Below are 17190 nucleotides of genomic sequence, written 5' to 3'. Positions count from 1 at the left end.
GTTTTTTTTTGTGTGTGCATTTGACACAAAAACGGTGAATAAACGTATTACAGCAAGCAGACGGTCTTCATTACTTTTCTAGGACGCACTGTGCGGCCGCTAGTCCCTTCCCCTGGTTCTCTCCCAAAGCCGGAAGTTGCGCGCGCCCCTACAGCTCTCTTATTGGCTAATAGCTGAGGTCACTTTCGGGAGGTGAGCGATTTTTTCTGGCGACCCTGAAGCGAGCGATCCAATGAGCGATTTGGTCCGCGGCGAAAAAGTGGTTCGTCACAAGTCGCATCGCTCCCCGAAGCGCTTGCAAAATTGCTCCATGTGGTTAGCAGGGATGTAATTGCAAAAAAATCGCGCCCCGCCCCGCTACCCCCCTTCACCAGCTGCTTCGAACGAAATGATACAGCACGCAGTCCTTGAGGAATAATCGATAAAAACACCCCAGTGACTCCCTAAATCCGGATTCACCGCGCAGGGGTTGGTTAGGGCGCCAACCTGGAACTTTGTATGATTTCCACATACAGGCTGGCCCAGTTATTGAGTCTACTGAGAACGACCAGCATTAATTTGTTTATTTTCTCTTACCCTCCCTCCCCATTCTTTTCCCCCATCGTGACCTGTGGTCATCCTTTTCTATTAAAGGTTGTCTCTCTCTCTCTCTCTCTCTCTCTCTGGGCAAAAACCGGTTGGATAACCCAACGTGAAAACAAGATAGGAACGTGCGAAGATAATTTCTCCCTTTTACTCCATAAAGGGTGTAATTTTCCAAAATACAGTGTGCTCTACACCATACATACTCCCAAATTTTAAGTCCCAGCAGTTTCGGCGTGTTGGTCAATCAGTCAGTCCAACACCGGTACTGCGGATACTACTTCCATTCACACGGTAGTGTAGCATATGCAGCTACAAGATTTGTCGGGTACCGCAATGGTTGGCACGGTCTACCTGAGGTGCTGTTGGCGCGGTTGCCAATGCGCCCCTCGGCGTCAACAGCAGACCCCTCCGAAAAAACAGGGAAACCCGGTCGTCGTTGTTTCCGCGCTGCATTTCTGGCACGAGGGGCACGAGAGCGCGCACCACGTGAAGTGGCGAAAGAAGAAGAAGCACCTGTCAAGCTTCGGAACTGGGTGAGCCGTCAGCGGGCCTAGGAACAGCGACGCGCACCAGTCGCCAACCCGTGATGGATATCCTAAAACCAGTAAGTCGTGGCATACAACAGACGAGCGCGCCGCTCGCCAGCACAATCGTAAGAAGAGGCGCAGATTGTAACACGTGTATTTTGCAACAAGCTTTTATTTACTTTTTACCAGCGATAATCTTACGTGTGCTGATCGTCATACGAGATTTTTCGTGTTTTATGAATCATGCGGGCAAATTTCCGTGGCGATCGGCGTCGTTCTGTCGGCGTCGGCCTACGAAAGTGGAAAGGGTGACGTTGTGAAGGGGGAAGGGGACGTCAACCAATGCGCGTCTCTTACTGCTTTTGCGTGCCCTTTCCCACTCGCTAGCTCCCGCGTGCTAGCGCATGCTCCCGCCAGACAGAAGAAACATTTATTTGGGAGGTGGCCGCCGTTTCGGCGTCGACCGCCGCCGCACGGGCGACCAGTGAAGCTTGAGCCTCGTGGTCTGGGCAGCGCAACGCCTCCTAGCTCCACTGCTCACACGTGGATTATCTCATAGATTTGAGAAACTCTATGATCGTCAGCCCGCGCGCGCCACACCGCGATTAAGTGGCCGAAATTATAGGGACGATGATGCTCACATATTCTTTTTGTATCTACCAATGGGTCTTTAATTCATTTTGAAGAGGTCATCTCGAAGCACTGCAAAAATGACAAAGCTCCCATGAAAAAGACAAATGGGGAACCGGCACTATTTTGGAATCGTAATGTCAGCCAGATGATATCAGTCTTAAATACTGCAAGCCATTGCAAAACTGTTGTTGCTTCTTCGCAAAGATATTTATGGATACATGAAAGACGTGGTAAAAGAATTGAAGGATGGCATCGTTGACGGTTGATGTCACAGCCATGAACATTGGTGAAAAGTTACCAGGTATGCTCTCTGGTGATTGACGATGCTCAATAGAATCTAGCTTAATCGTTTTCGCATTAAAATTGACCTCATCAATACCTGATAAGTTAAATTTTTTCGAATAGACCACATTTGTATTTCGTCCTTTTAATGTGTTGTTTTGCCCCAATATCTTCCGCAGGCCTCTTCCATCCACTGCCACAAGAATCAAGACCCTGAAGCAGACGTTGACGTGAGCGCACGCCGGCGCCTCATCTGCGCCAGCATTCTCTGCCTCAGCTTCATGCTCATCGAGCTTATCGGTGCGTCCAAAGAAAAATGGGAATACCTTTCAGTTGCCTTGCGCGAGTACGAGTTGTGCTTTCACTGCTGGCACGCACATGCTCACATTGGAAAAGCAATATGGCTTCAGAAACTGTTATGGCCGTGCTTGAAAAATGTGCGCTTCTTATTTTTGTGCTGTCATCCTAGCCGCGACAAGTTGGTAGACTGCCGAAATGCAGCTGGCTTTGGAACTTAAAAAAAAAAGAAAACAGGTATTGAGGTCACTTTCTACAGCAAAGCTGTTCACCTCTAGCCCGTGTATGCATCCCACTAATCTGGTCCCTATATGAAGGGAAGGGGGCAGAATACCCAGCCAAGCCAAGAAAAATGTACGCAGACTGAAATTCAGGTAGGGAAAGAGGGAGCGGTGCGTCAGCAGCCAAGGCGCAGGATAGGGTGGAAAAAAGCGTGGCATCGGTGCATCCCCCTTTCGCAGTGCACTATTTTTCCTTACAACGCACAGAAAACACCATGCGTTAACAGTGCTATAGATTTCTTTTATTCATAGGCGTTGTAACTGCAGCAACAAATCTGCCATCTCTTTGAACCCCGCAAGCCCTGGGATATCATGCGGAATGTACCATTGTCGATTGATTGATTGATTATGGGGTTTGATGTGCCGAAACTACACAGGTTATGAGGCGCCCCGTAGTGGAGGGCTTTGGATTAACTTTTTCCGTCTGGAGATCTTTAACGTGCGCCAAAATCTCGAACACAGAGGTGTTTTGCTTTTCGCCTCCATCAGAAAAGCGACCCCTGTCGTGGCAATATGCTCATTTATTGTTGGTTGAAACATGGACCGGCTTTCACCTCACAGTATCAGTGGGAAAAGGATTAAATTATTTGAGATTCACGAGCGACACGACGCATGGATGTTAAAAAGTTGTTGCATTTGTGCCGCCTTGCCAAATCGAAGTTAGTCCCTCAATGGCGCCAGAGCATTTCCAGTGCTCATAATGGTTGTGCTGGTGGTCCAACTGTCACATTTCTTGGCACTTCTCGGAGCTGGGTGGTCCCAGATTAGAAGCTATCACGTCAGATAGGGAGAGTAGGAGAATGATGGCTCAAACACTGCATGGTACCTTTTCCCGTATGTCAAAATTTTTATATAGCATTAAACTGTACCAAGTAAAATTAGGTAAAAGTGAGTTTTGAGAGGAGCAGATGCAGCTGCAGTGCTGGCAGGAATGGCGGTGGTGTGCAGTGCACAGTGCCCTGACTCACTCGTGACTGCTGTGCCGCAGGGCGAGGCAGCGGTAGCATACTTGCTAAGGTTTTTTAAAGCGAAAGCTTTCTTAGTGGGACCGATGGTGTCCTGTGAAAAAACTAATGCATTTCCCCATAGACCAGTTAAGATCTCTGTACACACGGCGCTTGCGTGAAACTGGCCTTCTTTGAACTGGTGAAAATGGTTGCTTGAAAATCATGAAAAAGGAACGATTCTAGCTAAGACAATACACACATTTATTACGAAGGAGGAGTACAATAGTATACCTTTATCTCATAAACCATGTATCAATATACATTTAGATCATTCATAAATGCGTTTACCTAGTGCGCGAAAAATTGTTGCATGGGTTTGTTCTTCGTTTGCGATTTGGGTCATTGAAAGTTTGACGATCAACTGGACGCACTTTCAGTGAAGGTTGGTTTTGACGCACTTGTGACGCAGTTTTGATGTTAGAGAGCTTTTGCGCTTCTCTCAACTTTCTTCAGGAAGAGACGGTAAAGTTTTTGTTCGCAGCGGTGATACTTGTCATGTACTAGTGCTGCACTGCCGGGCTGAGAGAGACGTGTGCTGCATTTTGTGCATGCCCAGGCATTGTGTAGCAATGTGCACCTCTTATTTGTAATATTATTTGCGAGGTACATGCGATGCAGCCAAGAGGCATTATTTGTGTGCCACTTCCCGCGAACGGCAGGGATTTTCGGGGATATGGCTTGTTCACTAAATGAGCCATTTAATACGTGTGCATTCATAAAAAGTTCGGAAGTAAATTAGGCTTGTCCATTTTCTTCGTCCACGTCGTCAAGATTTGTGTAGCAACTGCATTTGTGAATAAAACTGTTGAATTATGACATAGCATTTGTGTAATCATGGTAGGCGTATGGGCATGACTTGTGAAAGACCGGTAGGGAAATGATTTAATGACTATATAGCAACTATATCCAGCTCTCATTCTTTTACAGCCATTGTGCACTTCAACATTCTTGGTGAAGTGCTTTTATCACCACTGAAAATAAAAAAAAACAGTTGTGGATAAAATGTTTAACTGTGCATGGGAGCACTTCCAGAGACATACTATCTCACTTCAATAACATGAATTCAAGTCACAGAATGTGGAACATTTCAAGATGGAAACATTCACATAAGAATATATGCATTATGGTGCAGTATTTTGATAATCACCTTGAGAGCAGATTTTTACTGAAAAACAAAAATGAACAAGCTAGCTGTTCCTGAAACTTCATTTCTTCTGTGCTGTGCAGTTTCTTGAGTGACAAGGGCTTTTAAGAACCTTTTCGCGATCATTCAAGGGTCGTGCATCATCGACGGTGCATGTGTTTGCAGGCGGCATCCTGGCGAACAGCCTGGCGATAGCGACGGATGCGGCGCACCTCTTAACAGACTTCGCCAGCTTCATGATAAGCCTCTTCTCCTTATGGATGGGCGCAAGGCCTGCCACAAAACGGTTCAGTTTTGGCTGGTACCGTGCAGGTAAAAGGTCACCTCTTTATGGCGCATGCTTTTACCGTGAAATAAGCCGGGCTTTAAGCAAAGATTTTCCTTTGATACATGCGTCACTACCATAAGGAGTCGAGCAGGTATACAATCCTGTCTGAGAAAGGCAGACGAGCAGACACGACCACCTTTGAGGAGCGGAACCACAATATCCAATCGACACTAAGGAGTCACGTTATAATTAGTGAGACTGGCCACGGTGGCTCAGTGGACGGCGTTGAGCTGCAAATTCCAAGGATTTTGGTTCGATACTAGCTGCGCTTAGGCCAGTTTTCTGACTGTGAGTCAGAAAATGAAACTTCAGGATTTGCTGTTGTTGTTTCTCTTTCTGAAATGCGATTGGGGAGGGGGGGATATGTACAGCCACGATCAAAAGTTTACGGACCAGGGAAATGGCAGTTTTAGGTTATTTCTCTTCCCATAGCCACCCGACAAACTGTCGAATGCATGCGAGATGTCGTATAAGTACTGAACTAATGAAACCTACTGCACCTAGTACTTCGGGCTGCCATGCGACAGAGAAATAACTCAAAATTTCTGCTTTCGTGGTCCGTAAACTTATGCTTTTGCGTGTACGTACTTGCATCTCTTGAGGGAGGGACTGTTCTAAGTGACGTGCTGGTTGGAGCTGATGGTGCTCATTTTCTCAATTGTGTTGCAAACTTTCAGAGGCACAGCAGCCACGAAGAACTCGGTTTCGGGGGGGCGGGAAGCCATGGCGCGCAGTGTCGCTAGTCTGCTGCCTGTCGAAGTAATTCGTGCCAAAAGACGAAGAAACAAAAGTTAAAAAAGAGACGCAAATACGATGTAGCAGCAAGAAGTCTTCGAATATAGCTAGGAGAAGCCTTGATGCTTTCGCTTTCAAAAGCACGTAAGCAGACTTAGGTGCCGCTAGGAATTCTTTCATTTGCTTGTACAGTGGTGGCCATTTTCTGCACCTGGCAACAGCAGCGGCTTATCACACAATAGGACACTTCAGGACACAATGGGACACTTAATAACTGCATGCACTACGCACCAACATGCCAAAGAAAAAGCAGGGGCAATGTCAGGAAAGGGGGCATATAGAAAGCAATATTCTGTCAATGGACATTTTGTGCCTGACACGTGCACACGACATTTCCAGCAGTGGGGGATTTGCTCCCCATAGCACCACAGTGCTGTGGTGCAGCATCATTTATTGCTCCCTCCATGTCCCCATGATGCAGAGGTGATCGGCGCGCTGACATCTGTGATTATGATCTGGGCTGTGACCGGTGTGCTGGTCTACATGGCTATCCAGAGGATGATCAGCAAGGAGTACAACATCGACGCCACCATCATGCTCATCTCCGCCTCTGTCGGGGTTGTGGTCAACATCATGTACGTCCACTCTCCTCCATTGGCATTTTGCTTGTTTAGCAAGCGATGCAACTCGAGAATCGCAACCTGCAGGGGTTACGTTTTAATAAACATTAAGCTTTAGGCTTAGCTCATCAGGGCCACGTGCGGATGGGCTTTGTCTCACTTGTGTGGCTGTTTCCACAAGGCAATCCTATGTGGATAATACGGTGTCAATGATGTTGGAACAATAATGAGCCACTTTAAAAGGGCCATGAAGACCAAATACAAGTTTCGGGCATTAAAAAGAGTGCTTTGTTGATGATGCATGCAATTTCATCGCAAAGTTCGCACAAATAATGAAGATATTAAAAAAAAATCGGATGACGCAATGGCGACTCATCAGCCGCTTTCTTGCCGGGTCTTTATGACATCACAGGATCTTGTTTGTGCGGTTTGAGGTTGCCGACAAAAATCCACCACCAAGAAAAATGACTGTAGTGGGGCCTGCAGTTCCATTTGATCTTTCCATTTGGATGCTAACATACAGTTAATGCACTGGCATTTGTTAGTGTTCCCTCAACAGCATCATTGCTGAAATTGTGTAGGGCAAAATTTGAAAGTTTTCAATATTTCTTGCGTTTTTTTGTTTGGGTTTGACGATTTATTGCCCAAGAAACAAGTGCACCATGTTCATGATTTCTTGTTGGGATTTGGCATAGTGCTGGTAGTGGTTTGAAGGGTCGATAAGCACAGTGAAAACACTGTATTTTGTTACCGACAAATATGGCCATTCAGTGGAAGCCTCTTTTCGTGGTGATGCAAATGACGAAAAAGCCACGTCTGCTGCCAGCCTCTCTGTGATATCGTTAGACTGGTAGCGTACATGCATGGTCTGTGCAGTGTTGGTGTCTCCAATACATAGCTTGGTTTCACAGCCAAGATTTGCAAAAGGACCCTTCGCTTCCACAACCAGATGCACTAGGGTGAATGGGCAAATTGGTGAGCATGTGTCGTTTGCTCTCTGCGCACAGCATGGGCCTGGCACTCCAGATCCACCCGACGGGTGGATTCGGCCACCACAGTCACGGCTCGGAGGAGTCGGGGCGTCGCTTCGACTTGCCGTCCACCGAGCCGTTCGTACCACAACCGGGCGGTGTGACCACCAGCGAGATAGACTCATCGCGCATCTGCCGCGATGTCTTCCGCGTTGTGCCCTCGAGGTCCACGCTCTACACTGGTACGTGTCCAGGCTCGCACACTTATCGATGGACTGCGAGTGCGTGCCTTTCTTTGCAGGCAGCTTACAGGCCACCATGAGCACGCCGCACGGTAGCGTAGGCGAGACCAGCCCCTGTGGCCCGCACAGCGCCAGTGCACCGTCCATGCCATCGTCCCTGTACGCCGAGACAGCCAGGCAGCCTGCAAGTGGCGCAAATGATCCGCTGCCCCGCGGAGCCTCCTTGCCTGAACGCAGCGGGGAACCTCCTGCTGCCACGCCGGTGAGCATGCACAAGTGCCCACCGGTATGGTTCATCATCATCGTCATCATCAGCCTATCTACACCCACTGCGGGGCAAAGGCCTCTCCCATAGATCTCCAATTACTCCGGTCCTGCGCTAACTGCGACCAATTTATCTTCGCAAACTTCTTGATCTCATCTGCCCATCTAACTTTCTGCTACCCTCTGCCACGCTTGCCTTCTCTAGAGATCCACTCTGTTAATGACCAACGGTTATCTTGCCTTTGCATTACATGCCCTGCCCATGCCCACTTCTTCTTAATTTCTAATAGTACGTCGTTAACCGTGTTTGTTTCCTGACCCACTCCGCTCTCTTCTTGTCCCTTAATGTTACACCTATCATCTTCCATTCCATTGCTTGCCGAGTCGTCCTCAATTTAAGTTGAACCCTCTTAGTGAGCCTCCAAGTTTCTGCCCCGTAGGTGAGTACCGGTAAGATGCAGCTGTCATACACTTTCCTCTTCGGGGACAATGGTAGGCTGCCATTCATTATCTGAGAATACTGGTGTGGTTATTTACGCTTAAGGGGAGATGCGCGTCGAAAAATCACGTTTTTCGCGGAATTTTTCAGTTTTGAGATTTTACCTGTAAAATTATCTTTGTACATTCAGCTACGCCTACGCAAAAGATCAAGGCAAAATTCGAACGAGAAGTTAGTAAAAAATCAATTTTATTCAGCCACGGTGGCTCGAGAAAGTGCTAGTTTCGTCGCAAATCAGCAACTTTCGATCGTCTGCATCTCGAGAATGCGGCGTCTCCCGCCATTGCTGTTTGCTTGGAGAGGTTGAGAAAGCCTTCCTCTAGCCCACAGCACCTCCGACAGTTTCGCATTTCGGCCCAAAATAATAAAAAAAAGCATGTTTTGGCGCCTGTTTCGAGCATTTCTACTGGACATTTAAATCACGTGGTGCTCTAGCGAGGCCGCCATTGGCCTACACGGAGACGTTGCTGCGGCGAAGCACCGAAGCCTGCATCCATCCTCGACTGTGTACGGCGACTCGATCGAAGTCTGTGGCCCTTTTTCTGCGTTTTTTTAGTTATTTCGTTATGAACGAACCGAAAAAGCGCGATTTCCGAGCTCGGAAGGCTCGGACGAAGACCCCGTACCGAGGACGGCGTCGCAAACCTCTACGGAAAGTGACAGCGGGAGGCAGTCGCCCGACGCCTCCGGTTAGCCCTAACCAGCACAACGGCCACTCGGACGAAATCGACGCCGCGCTGAACTTTGTGATCGCTTCGGAGGTGAAGATTGGACTCTTCGAGAAAGATAGAGCAGCAAGCGATCGGAACTCTGCGAGTGCTGTGATATGCGATGTCAGTGCGCTTACGGTGCTGATAAGCGGAGCTGCTTGCCCAGCGTGCCACACCTGTACCCTCGCGGTACGCGAACCGGTCGAAAAACGGAAGGGTATCTCGGCGTTTCTTGAGTTGCATTGTGCGAATAGTGAGTGCCCTGAATGGGTACTTTCTTCTGTGCACACCTCGAGCCGTGTTGTGCCTGGTGACCTTGCGAACGGTGCTAGCGGAAGCTGGGAATATCGGAGTGGGAGCTCCCGCGACAGCATCGCCGTGAACGTCAAGGCGGTGGTGGCTGCGCACGCGATTGGCATCGGGCACGAACAGCTTTCACGTTTTTGTGCCATTCTTGGCTTGCCGACGCCGTTACATCATAAGAACTTTATTGCGATCGGCAAGAAAATTCATACTGCGGCCATGAAAGCCGTGGGGGAAGAACCCAAACCGCTGAAGCTCGAGCCCATCGCCGAAACCAGGTGAAGCGAGCACGTCTCACGGACTCCATTCGGGAGGGTGCTGAGGGGCAAACGTATGGACCAGGGGAGTTCTGAACAGCTGTGCTGTGTTTGAAACATATTGCTCTATTTTTGCAAGAAATTTCATGTGCTTTCATCATGTTTTTGAAAAATACAGATGTTTGAAACTTTCAAAAGCATTTTTCTCCATTTGTACTTTTCAGCATTTTTTACGTGTGGTGCAACACATTTCAGGTACTTCAAATGGTCAGATATGGATGAAATTTTGCACACAGCATCTTCAAAGTGTGTAGAATGTCAATATCTATATGCATTTTCAATATCTCTTATACATTTTTTGCAAAAAATTAAAATGTTGACTCACAGCACACAAAATATATACTTTTGGTGTTCCTGATTTTTTTTACAAATATAGGAATTATTTGAGTAAATTTTAAGTAGTTTTTGACATACTACTTTACCTAAGCAGCAAAATGAGCTATTGCAGGCTGCTCTAAACAAACATTTATTATGAAAAAAGATATGCACAAAAAACCCTATATTTTGCTCTTGAGGGCTGACTCACACAAAAACTAATGAAGCTACATAAGAACTAAGCACATATTTGGAATCAGCATTAAAAACTCAATCTATGACCAAAGTTTCATAACTTTAGGTATAATATTAAAGAAAAAGTGTTTTCGAGGAGCATCTCCCCTTAACACATTCGTGCTCTGTGCACACTGTCAAGTGTTCCAAAAGGAGAAAATACTGATGCGACATGCTTATTCAAATGTCAGACTGCGGTGGTTTCACTTCCTGTGAAAAAGACAATAGGGAAAAGACACTTATTCTTGTTTAAATTTCCTTCTTGGACATACAAAATCAATATCCCGTGCAATGCTTTACTAGCTTTTAACATGCCAGACGTCCCAAGTACAGTGTAACATGTTAGCAGTAGCCAATGGGTCAAGGACCCACCAGCAAGCAGAGTGACCCACAAATTACTGCTGAAAATTTTTTTCTGGCTTATTTGGGTGACAGAGACCAGGAACACTCAAACCAAAATTTTTGCGTATACCTAGTCCGAGAAATACTGTTTGTCGTCTTCAAAATGACAAACAGCATGCTAACAGTGCTGCATCCATTGTACCAATTTGTTAGAGTTGAATGCACATGATGCATTCAACTCATGTTTGCAGTTTCACTGGCTAGGCACGAGCAGATGACGATTTAGTGTGGGCAGCCATGCTAGCCACCTTTACTGCAGCAGCGAGCCTTCCATATTGATGTTCCGAACTGACATAAGTGGTGGTGCGGTGAAAACAGTGGCGAGTTTGGCTGAACATTGAAAGATCAGATTAGCGGTAGCTCTTAAACCACAATGTGCTCAAGCACACTGCTGACCACTGCAATTTTTTGAAACAGCATGCTCTCAGCTAGGCACTGGAAGAGCATTAAAACATCACCCATAGCTTTGACCACAAAATTAAGGTACATTCATCCATTGATGACATGAATTAACAGCAAAGCTAAGTACCTGGTTTACGATTTAGCATACTTCCAAATTAATTAGTCTAATTGCACTCGGAAATTTCAGTTTCTGACAAACATGCAGTTGTCGGATTCACGGTGGCTTGGACTAGTCCTCCTTACAAACAACCGGACAAAAATAAAGTTTTCTCTCTCACTATCTCTTGCTGAACCTGATGGCTTAAAAAAAGTTGAATTTTTGAAAAGATGGACATACAGCCATGCACACAATGGCTGGTGGCTGCCAGTGCAAGGGCAGTTAACATTTATTTTTCCTGGTGCATCTTATTTTGCTCAGTCCTTTTCATTTTCTCACATCACTTGTCGCTCTTCACGGCTCGTTCCAGGCCAAAACATCGGCTAGCTCAGAAGATGTTGCTGGGGTGGCTGGTTCCGGGGTCCAGTCGCGCAGTGCGTCTCCCCAAACTGCGCCAGACGATGTGGGGCCTTCCGGCTCTGGATCGACCGGCGTTGGCGGCAAACACAAGTCGAGCACCATTATGGACGACGGACCGCACAAGCCACAGCAAGCCGGTGGACAGGTATACAGACGACAAAGCTTGGTGTTGGGCTAGTTGGTATCAGACATCATGGAACATAGAGCGCTGAACTTTACACGACGACCACAGCATGAAAGGAAAAAAGGACACACGAAATGGTTGGTGCGCTACTAGCAACTGTGAAAAGTTTAATGAACAAGACAACGTATAAATCCCCGTGCCACCTCGTATCACATCCCAGTGCGTGTGTCTCTTATGCTGTGGCTGTCGTGTAAAGTTCAGCGCTCTATGTTCCATGATGTATACAGACAAACGCCACTACAACGAATGCTTCTACTACGAAATAGCCTGTACAATGAAGCATGCCATTACCCCTGGCCAGATTTGTTTCCCATGTACTGTGAATGCAACTTCAGCAAAGACCACTACAGCAAATTTGCCTGTTTACTGAAGAAATTCATGCATTTGAAATCGCTGTATTCTTTGATAACAAATACGGCTAGCTGCACACATGGTAATGTGCGCCTGATAGGTGTGCCGACGACCGAGAGTCATCCAGCTCAGCCATGAAAACGCAGGAATCGATAAGCACGTACAGTGTGTGTTGCAATGCAGCAGTGGTTGTGATGGCCGACGATTACTTCTCGGTGGACAATCAGGTCCTGGTTTGCTCTGAAGTGAAAAGTAACGACATCGTGGCGGCCATCGTAGAGAAAAGGGACGCCACAAATGATCAGGCGAGCAGTGATGAAGAGCTTAGAGGAGCCAAGCGTTACGACTACCCGTGAAGCAGTGGCGGCATTTGGCGCGCTGCAGATATATATCTTGCCACTCCCTGACCTCACACCGCAACCCGCTGTGAACCTCGACAGCATCAGTTGGGCAGTGGTTGCGCATACAGTACATCATACTACGGTGCAGAAGAAAATTGTCTGGTTTGAAGTTGGGTCTGTTAAGTGCAGTGCAGGCATTCAACACAGGAATACTGATGCAAACGACAGGTTGGAGCTTAATAGTAGGTGACGTCAATGGTAAATGGACAAAATGAGCGCTTGTTTTTTCACCTTTTATTCATGTCTGTCCTAGTTTTTTTTCTCCTTTCAGGTGTACAACTGTGTGCAAGATTACTTGGCAACCATGATATCCAGATGGTTCAAACCATATTTCTGAAGTGGTTGTTAGCCAATGCCACATGCAGCTGTATGTGTGAAGAGAAAAAAAAGTTAAGGCCAAACAGAGGAAAGCGTGTATGCCTTCCAAAAAAAGGAGCACAGTGCCTTGTACTGCTACTAGATCGTCACTGAAACCAAGTCACTGAATGAATTCGAGAAAATTTATGCACACAGTTTTTTTACAGGAATAGATTGTATTGGTGTGCTGGAGGAAAGTGCGACACCCATGCTGAGACAGGAGGCTGAGACAACTGCCCCACCTATTGGCAGTTGTCACTCTCTTTGATTGATTGTAGGGTTCAACTCGCACAGGCGATGAGGCGCACCATGGTGGAGGGCTCCGAATTAATTTTGACCACCTGGGGATCCTTAACGTGCGCCGAAATCTTGTATACACGGGCGTTTTTGCTTTTCGCCGCCATCAAAACAGCAGCCGCCGTGGCCGGGAATCGAACCCGCTTCCTTGTGCTCAACAGCACAATGCCTTAGTCAATGAGTTACCGCAGCAGGTGCTCTCTTTGATGCAGGAAATAGGCCAAAATTTTGACATATAGTTGTCGCTGTTAGTATCACCACTGTGGGGACACTCAGAAGCATTGCCCGATAGTATGGGCTCCTCTACGTTGCTGTCATAGGCAGTGTAGAGAAACCTTGCTCCCAAATAGGGAAGTTTCTTTTGAAAAAATAAAGGTGCGAAATGCAACCGTAAAACACTTTTGAATCATCTGTACAGGGGCAAAGCTCGCGCAGTATTGCATTAAAAATTGCACCCAAAATTGTGCTTGCAGTATGCAAACAGATACTTCTTGCACATGACGAGCATTGAAGTGAGCTGCACTTTTGCGCAGGAGGGAGGCCTGCCTGTGTCCAGCACAGTGAGTGCACGGACGATTGGTCAGTCGTCATCGGACCACAAGAGCTTCGAGCCCCAGCTGTCAGAGGCCAGTCCCGCCCGGAGCGCCCGCGGAGTGATGAACCTGAACGTGCGGGCAGCCTTTGTCCATGTACTTGGCGACCTCATTCAGAGCGTCGGTGTCCTTCTCGCGGCCATCGTCATCTTCTTCTGTGTAAGTGCAATGCCCGCTGGATCACAGTGCTCTCCATTTTCCATTGACATATATACGGGGAGGTAGAGTGCTCAGGAAAAAAAATTATGGAGCCCCTAATGTATGTGGTTTGTACCTTATTTTCGGGTGTGTAAGACACACCGTTGCAGCTGAATTTTGATGACTGAGTTCCCGCACTGCAGCCCGGCTGCGGCGTGGTGGACCCCGTGTGCACGCTGATGTTCTCGGTGATCGTGCTGGTGACGACGGTGACGATCCTCCGCGAGGCGCTCAACGTGCTCATGGAGGGCATCCCGCACAGCGTCGACTACCACCAGGTCAAGCGGCTCTTGCTCTCGGTCGATGGAGTGGCCCGCGTCCACGACCTGCACATCTGGGCGCTCAGCCTCGACAAGATAGCCGTCTCCGCGCACGTCGTGCTCGGTGAGCGGAACATACTGTGGACTCATGGAAAGGGGTGCAGCATCACGGGAATACAGCCTGCAGTACCTGCGTTGCACAGTAGCGATAAAATTGGCAGTGCCTCTCAGCTGAGAAGGTACCGTAACTCGAGAGGAAGAAGCTGTGGCAATGAGAAGCATCACTAGCTAAGGTTACAGAGTATCGGCACTCTTTTCTCCTATTGCTCCGTGCCGCCGCCGTGATAATTGGTCAGTTCGCATCACGTGACATTTGTTTACACAGGGCACCGCCATTTTGTTGTTTATGCACTTTCTGTCGGTCAACTGTGGTAGTCTCAGCTTGTACTCCCTGCTCTGCAGCTGCAAGCGACTGGCATTGTTCCGAACGAGAATCAAAGGTAACGTGCTTCGCTGCATTTCAGCTGCAGTAGTGTGTGCTGTGTCGCTGCGTCTCCGGTAGTGTTGTTCACAAATGACCCCGCCAAAGTTAGCAGTGAGGCCACAGAACTGGCAACACTGATAAACACCAAAATGGCCGCCGTTGCTCACTTGCATGCCTCAGTGACGGGACCCTGTATCATATCTAGTGACTTTAATGAAACCAAGGGAAGGCAGGGTGTGAAATGGGCAATGCGCAACCTAACTGCCTGCATTACTGTCGCTGCACTCAAGCTGCAGACAGTATACAAGGTAACCAAATGGTTTGGCCGCTGTGCAGTTCCTGGTGCGGATGCCATGGCCGTGCGGCGCAATGCCTCGAAGACAATCCGACGCAGTGTGGAAGTCTTCAAGCTGACACTGCAGATGGAGGAGTTTGACGAGGGCATCCGCCAGCACTGCCGCCGCTGCAGCGAGCCCAGCTGACGTGGCGCGCCCGCTTCTTTCGGCGCGCGGTTGTAGCGTTTTTTACCGATTTCAATTCCCGAGTACAGACGTATTTTTGTGAACTTGTTGATTCTTAATCAGAGCCTAATTTTGTAAAGCCTCTTACGTAGCTATTGTCATCACAGTTCCTGCACTCTCCCAGTGCTGTGCATCAACAGACCCAAGTGCGCATCGTAGTGCACCTTGGGTGAAATTAATACACGGGGTGTACGATAAATCAACTTAGCTATTTCACTAAATAAATACACATCAGTCGGAGCGCACAAATTTTGAAGCCGGTGCGGTCATTTGCCCACGTCTCGTTTTGCTATCGTCCCTTGGTAGCCGTTCTGTTAACAGACAGCCCACCTGTGTTCTGTCATCTTTATTGCATGTTCTACCCGACCCACTCCTCTTGCTTGAATTGAACGAAAATGCTTTTTACCCAAGTTTGTTCCCTGTCTGGCTGATGATGATAATAAATTGTTTGCCTGCCACATTTGGCTTTGTTCTCCGGCACCCGTTTTTCAGTGCCTTTCTGGACTACAAATTAAGTCACCTTCTGCTGGTACAAGAAACATTATCACACCTGTGAACACTTTGTCTATTCTTGACCTTAAAATTTCAACACATGTTATTAAACTATTTGCCATCGAGGAGGCAACTGGTGTAATCTCTGCAGCCACAACAATTATCCAGCACTTCACAGGAGGGGGTTTGTTTGATAGATTGCCTCGTTAGAATCATACTGACACCACTTTTAATGCACACTTCGGTCAAATAAGCTACATAATTAGGAAAAGAGGGAATGGCATGTGACCCACCAGCTCATTTCCCGCAACAGAACCTATGATGTCATATGCCCAGTTCTATGATTGGCTGAGGCCAGCAAAAGCAAACGCAGGTTAGGCAGGGCTTACAAGCTTGCAGAACAAGCTGTTTGCGCTTAGCATATCATTTTACAGCAGTAAGAATGGTGGGGTAAACAATGAGGTACGAAAATACAAGTAGAAGCACCGATGCGCACTCTGCTGTTGGTAGTGGGTGCACTATGCTTGTTTTGGCTGCACAGCAGTCCAGGGGTTTGGGGTCATTTCACACGACACTGGCCGACTGAAGTAAGCGACGTCTTACGTGAGCCTGTTTGTCGAGCGTACCGCATGTTTGACAAAGTGATTACTTTCTTCCGTAACAAAATCAAGCCAGGAGAAAATACGGTCAAAAACAAAGCAACGGCGGACAACGGTCTGCAGCTCAGTATGGAAGTGCGATCTAGGAGGACTTACTCTAAGGAAGGCTGCAGAGCCTAGTGACACACTGGAATACCCACCCTTGTGACTTCATGGCAGACGTCATGAAAACACGCGATTTGGCGGGAGAATCAAAATTTTAACCCACATTGATCAATTTATCAGTGAATACAGCATCGTTTGCTTCCGGACAAGTGCTGGGGGCACTATAAAGCACAAAATCTTTCGAATAAAACAAACTTGCACTTTGTCTGCATGGCCCCTTTAAGTAAATTATGCTATGAGGTGGGGAGTAGTGTGTGCTTTTAGAAATGGGGGCGTATCACACGACTCAAAATTAGAAATTACCTTCGAAGACTTTTACTTTATGAAGGCTCTTTTTTTGGCAACATCTTGGCAGTCATGCTATGTATAGAAGGGTTGTAGCAACTGTCAGAACATGTTTATTAAGCAACACAAAGTAGCTTATTCTACATTTGCAATGTCTTGCTTTTGTAAACATTTCGACAAATAAAGGCATTTTTTGGTAACAAAAAAAAAACATTAATAAAGCGAACACATGTATGCACAGATATGCAAATAAGTTTAGGCACCATCAGTACAGAGGCAAAAGCACTTTAGAAGGGACACTTTGGAGGCTGAACTAGTTTCAACCATGTGGGGCCAACAATGTCAACTGGCCTTAGCTAGGAGTCAGTGGAGTAACAGGGTCTGCGGC

General features: G+C 47.3%; 1 protein-coding gene across 5 annotated transcripts; it reads left to right on the top strand.

Annotated features, from left to right (window-relative positions):
- The first annotated feature begins 778 nt into the window (after positions 1-778).
- Positions 779-15758, top strand: LOC144152914 (proton-coupled zinc antiporter SLC30A2-like). 5 transcript variants are annotated; one of them, XM_077684468.1, is made up of 10 exons: positions 779-1118; positions 2207-2327; positions 4922-5068; positions 6301-6454; positions 7447-7652; positions 7712-7914; positions 11566-11760; positions 13739-13957; positions 14140-14380; positions 15077-15758. In XM_077684468.1, exons 1-10 carry the CDS (start codon positions 963-965, stop codon positions 15220-15222), a joined length of 1788 nt encoding a protein of 595 aa, XP_077540594.1. In that variant the 5' UTR covers positions 779-962; the 3' UTR covers positions 15223-15758. The 5 variants fall into 5 exon arrangements, with proteins under 5 accessions (XP_077540594.1, XP_077540595.1, XP_077540599.1 ...); XM_077684469.1 differs by having other exon boundaries at positions 980-1189; positions 15077-15754; XM_077684471.1 differs by lacking the exon at positions 779-1118 and adding an exon at positions 1552-1655 and having other exon boundaries at positions 15077-15754.
- Positions 15759-17190: the final 1432 nt, after the last annotated feature.

This window comes from Haemaphysalis longicornis, unplaced genomic scaffold (genome assembly GCF_048455015.1).
Source record: "Haemaphysalis longicornis isolate Haplotype H1 unplaced genomic scaffold, Haemaphysalis longicornis Haplotype H1 scaffold_9, whole genome shotgun sequence".
NCBI lineage: Eukaryota > Metazoa > Arthropoda > Arachnida > Ixodida > Ixodidae > Haemaphysalis > Haemaphysalis longicornis.
The sequence above is the reverse complement of the archived record's forward strand: the minus strand, read 5'-3'. Positions and strand labels throughout refer to the sequence as shown.

Excerpts from the sequence above, each read along its gene's own strand:
- LOC144152914 (XM_077684468.1), top strand. The coding sequence starts at position 963 with ATGCGCCCCTCGGCGTCAACAGCAGACCCCTCCGAAAAAACAGGGAAA. Across the intron at positions 5,069-6,300 it reads TTTTGGCTGGTACCGTGCAG|AGGTGATCGGCGCGCTGACA; the intron begins GTAAAAGGTCAC and ends CCCATGATGCAG. Across the intron at positions 6,455-7,446 it reads GGGGTTGTGGTCAACATCAT|CATGGGCCTGGCACTCCAGA; the intron begins GTACGTCCACTC and ends CTCTGCGCACAG.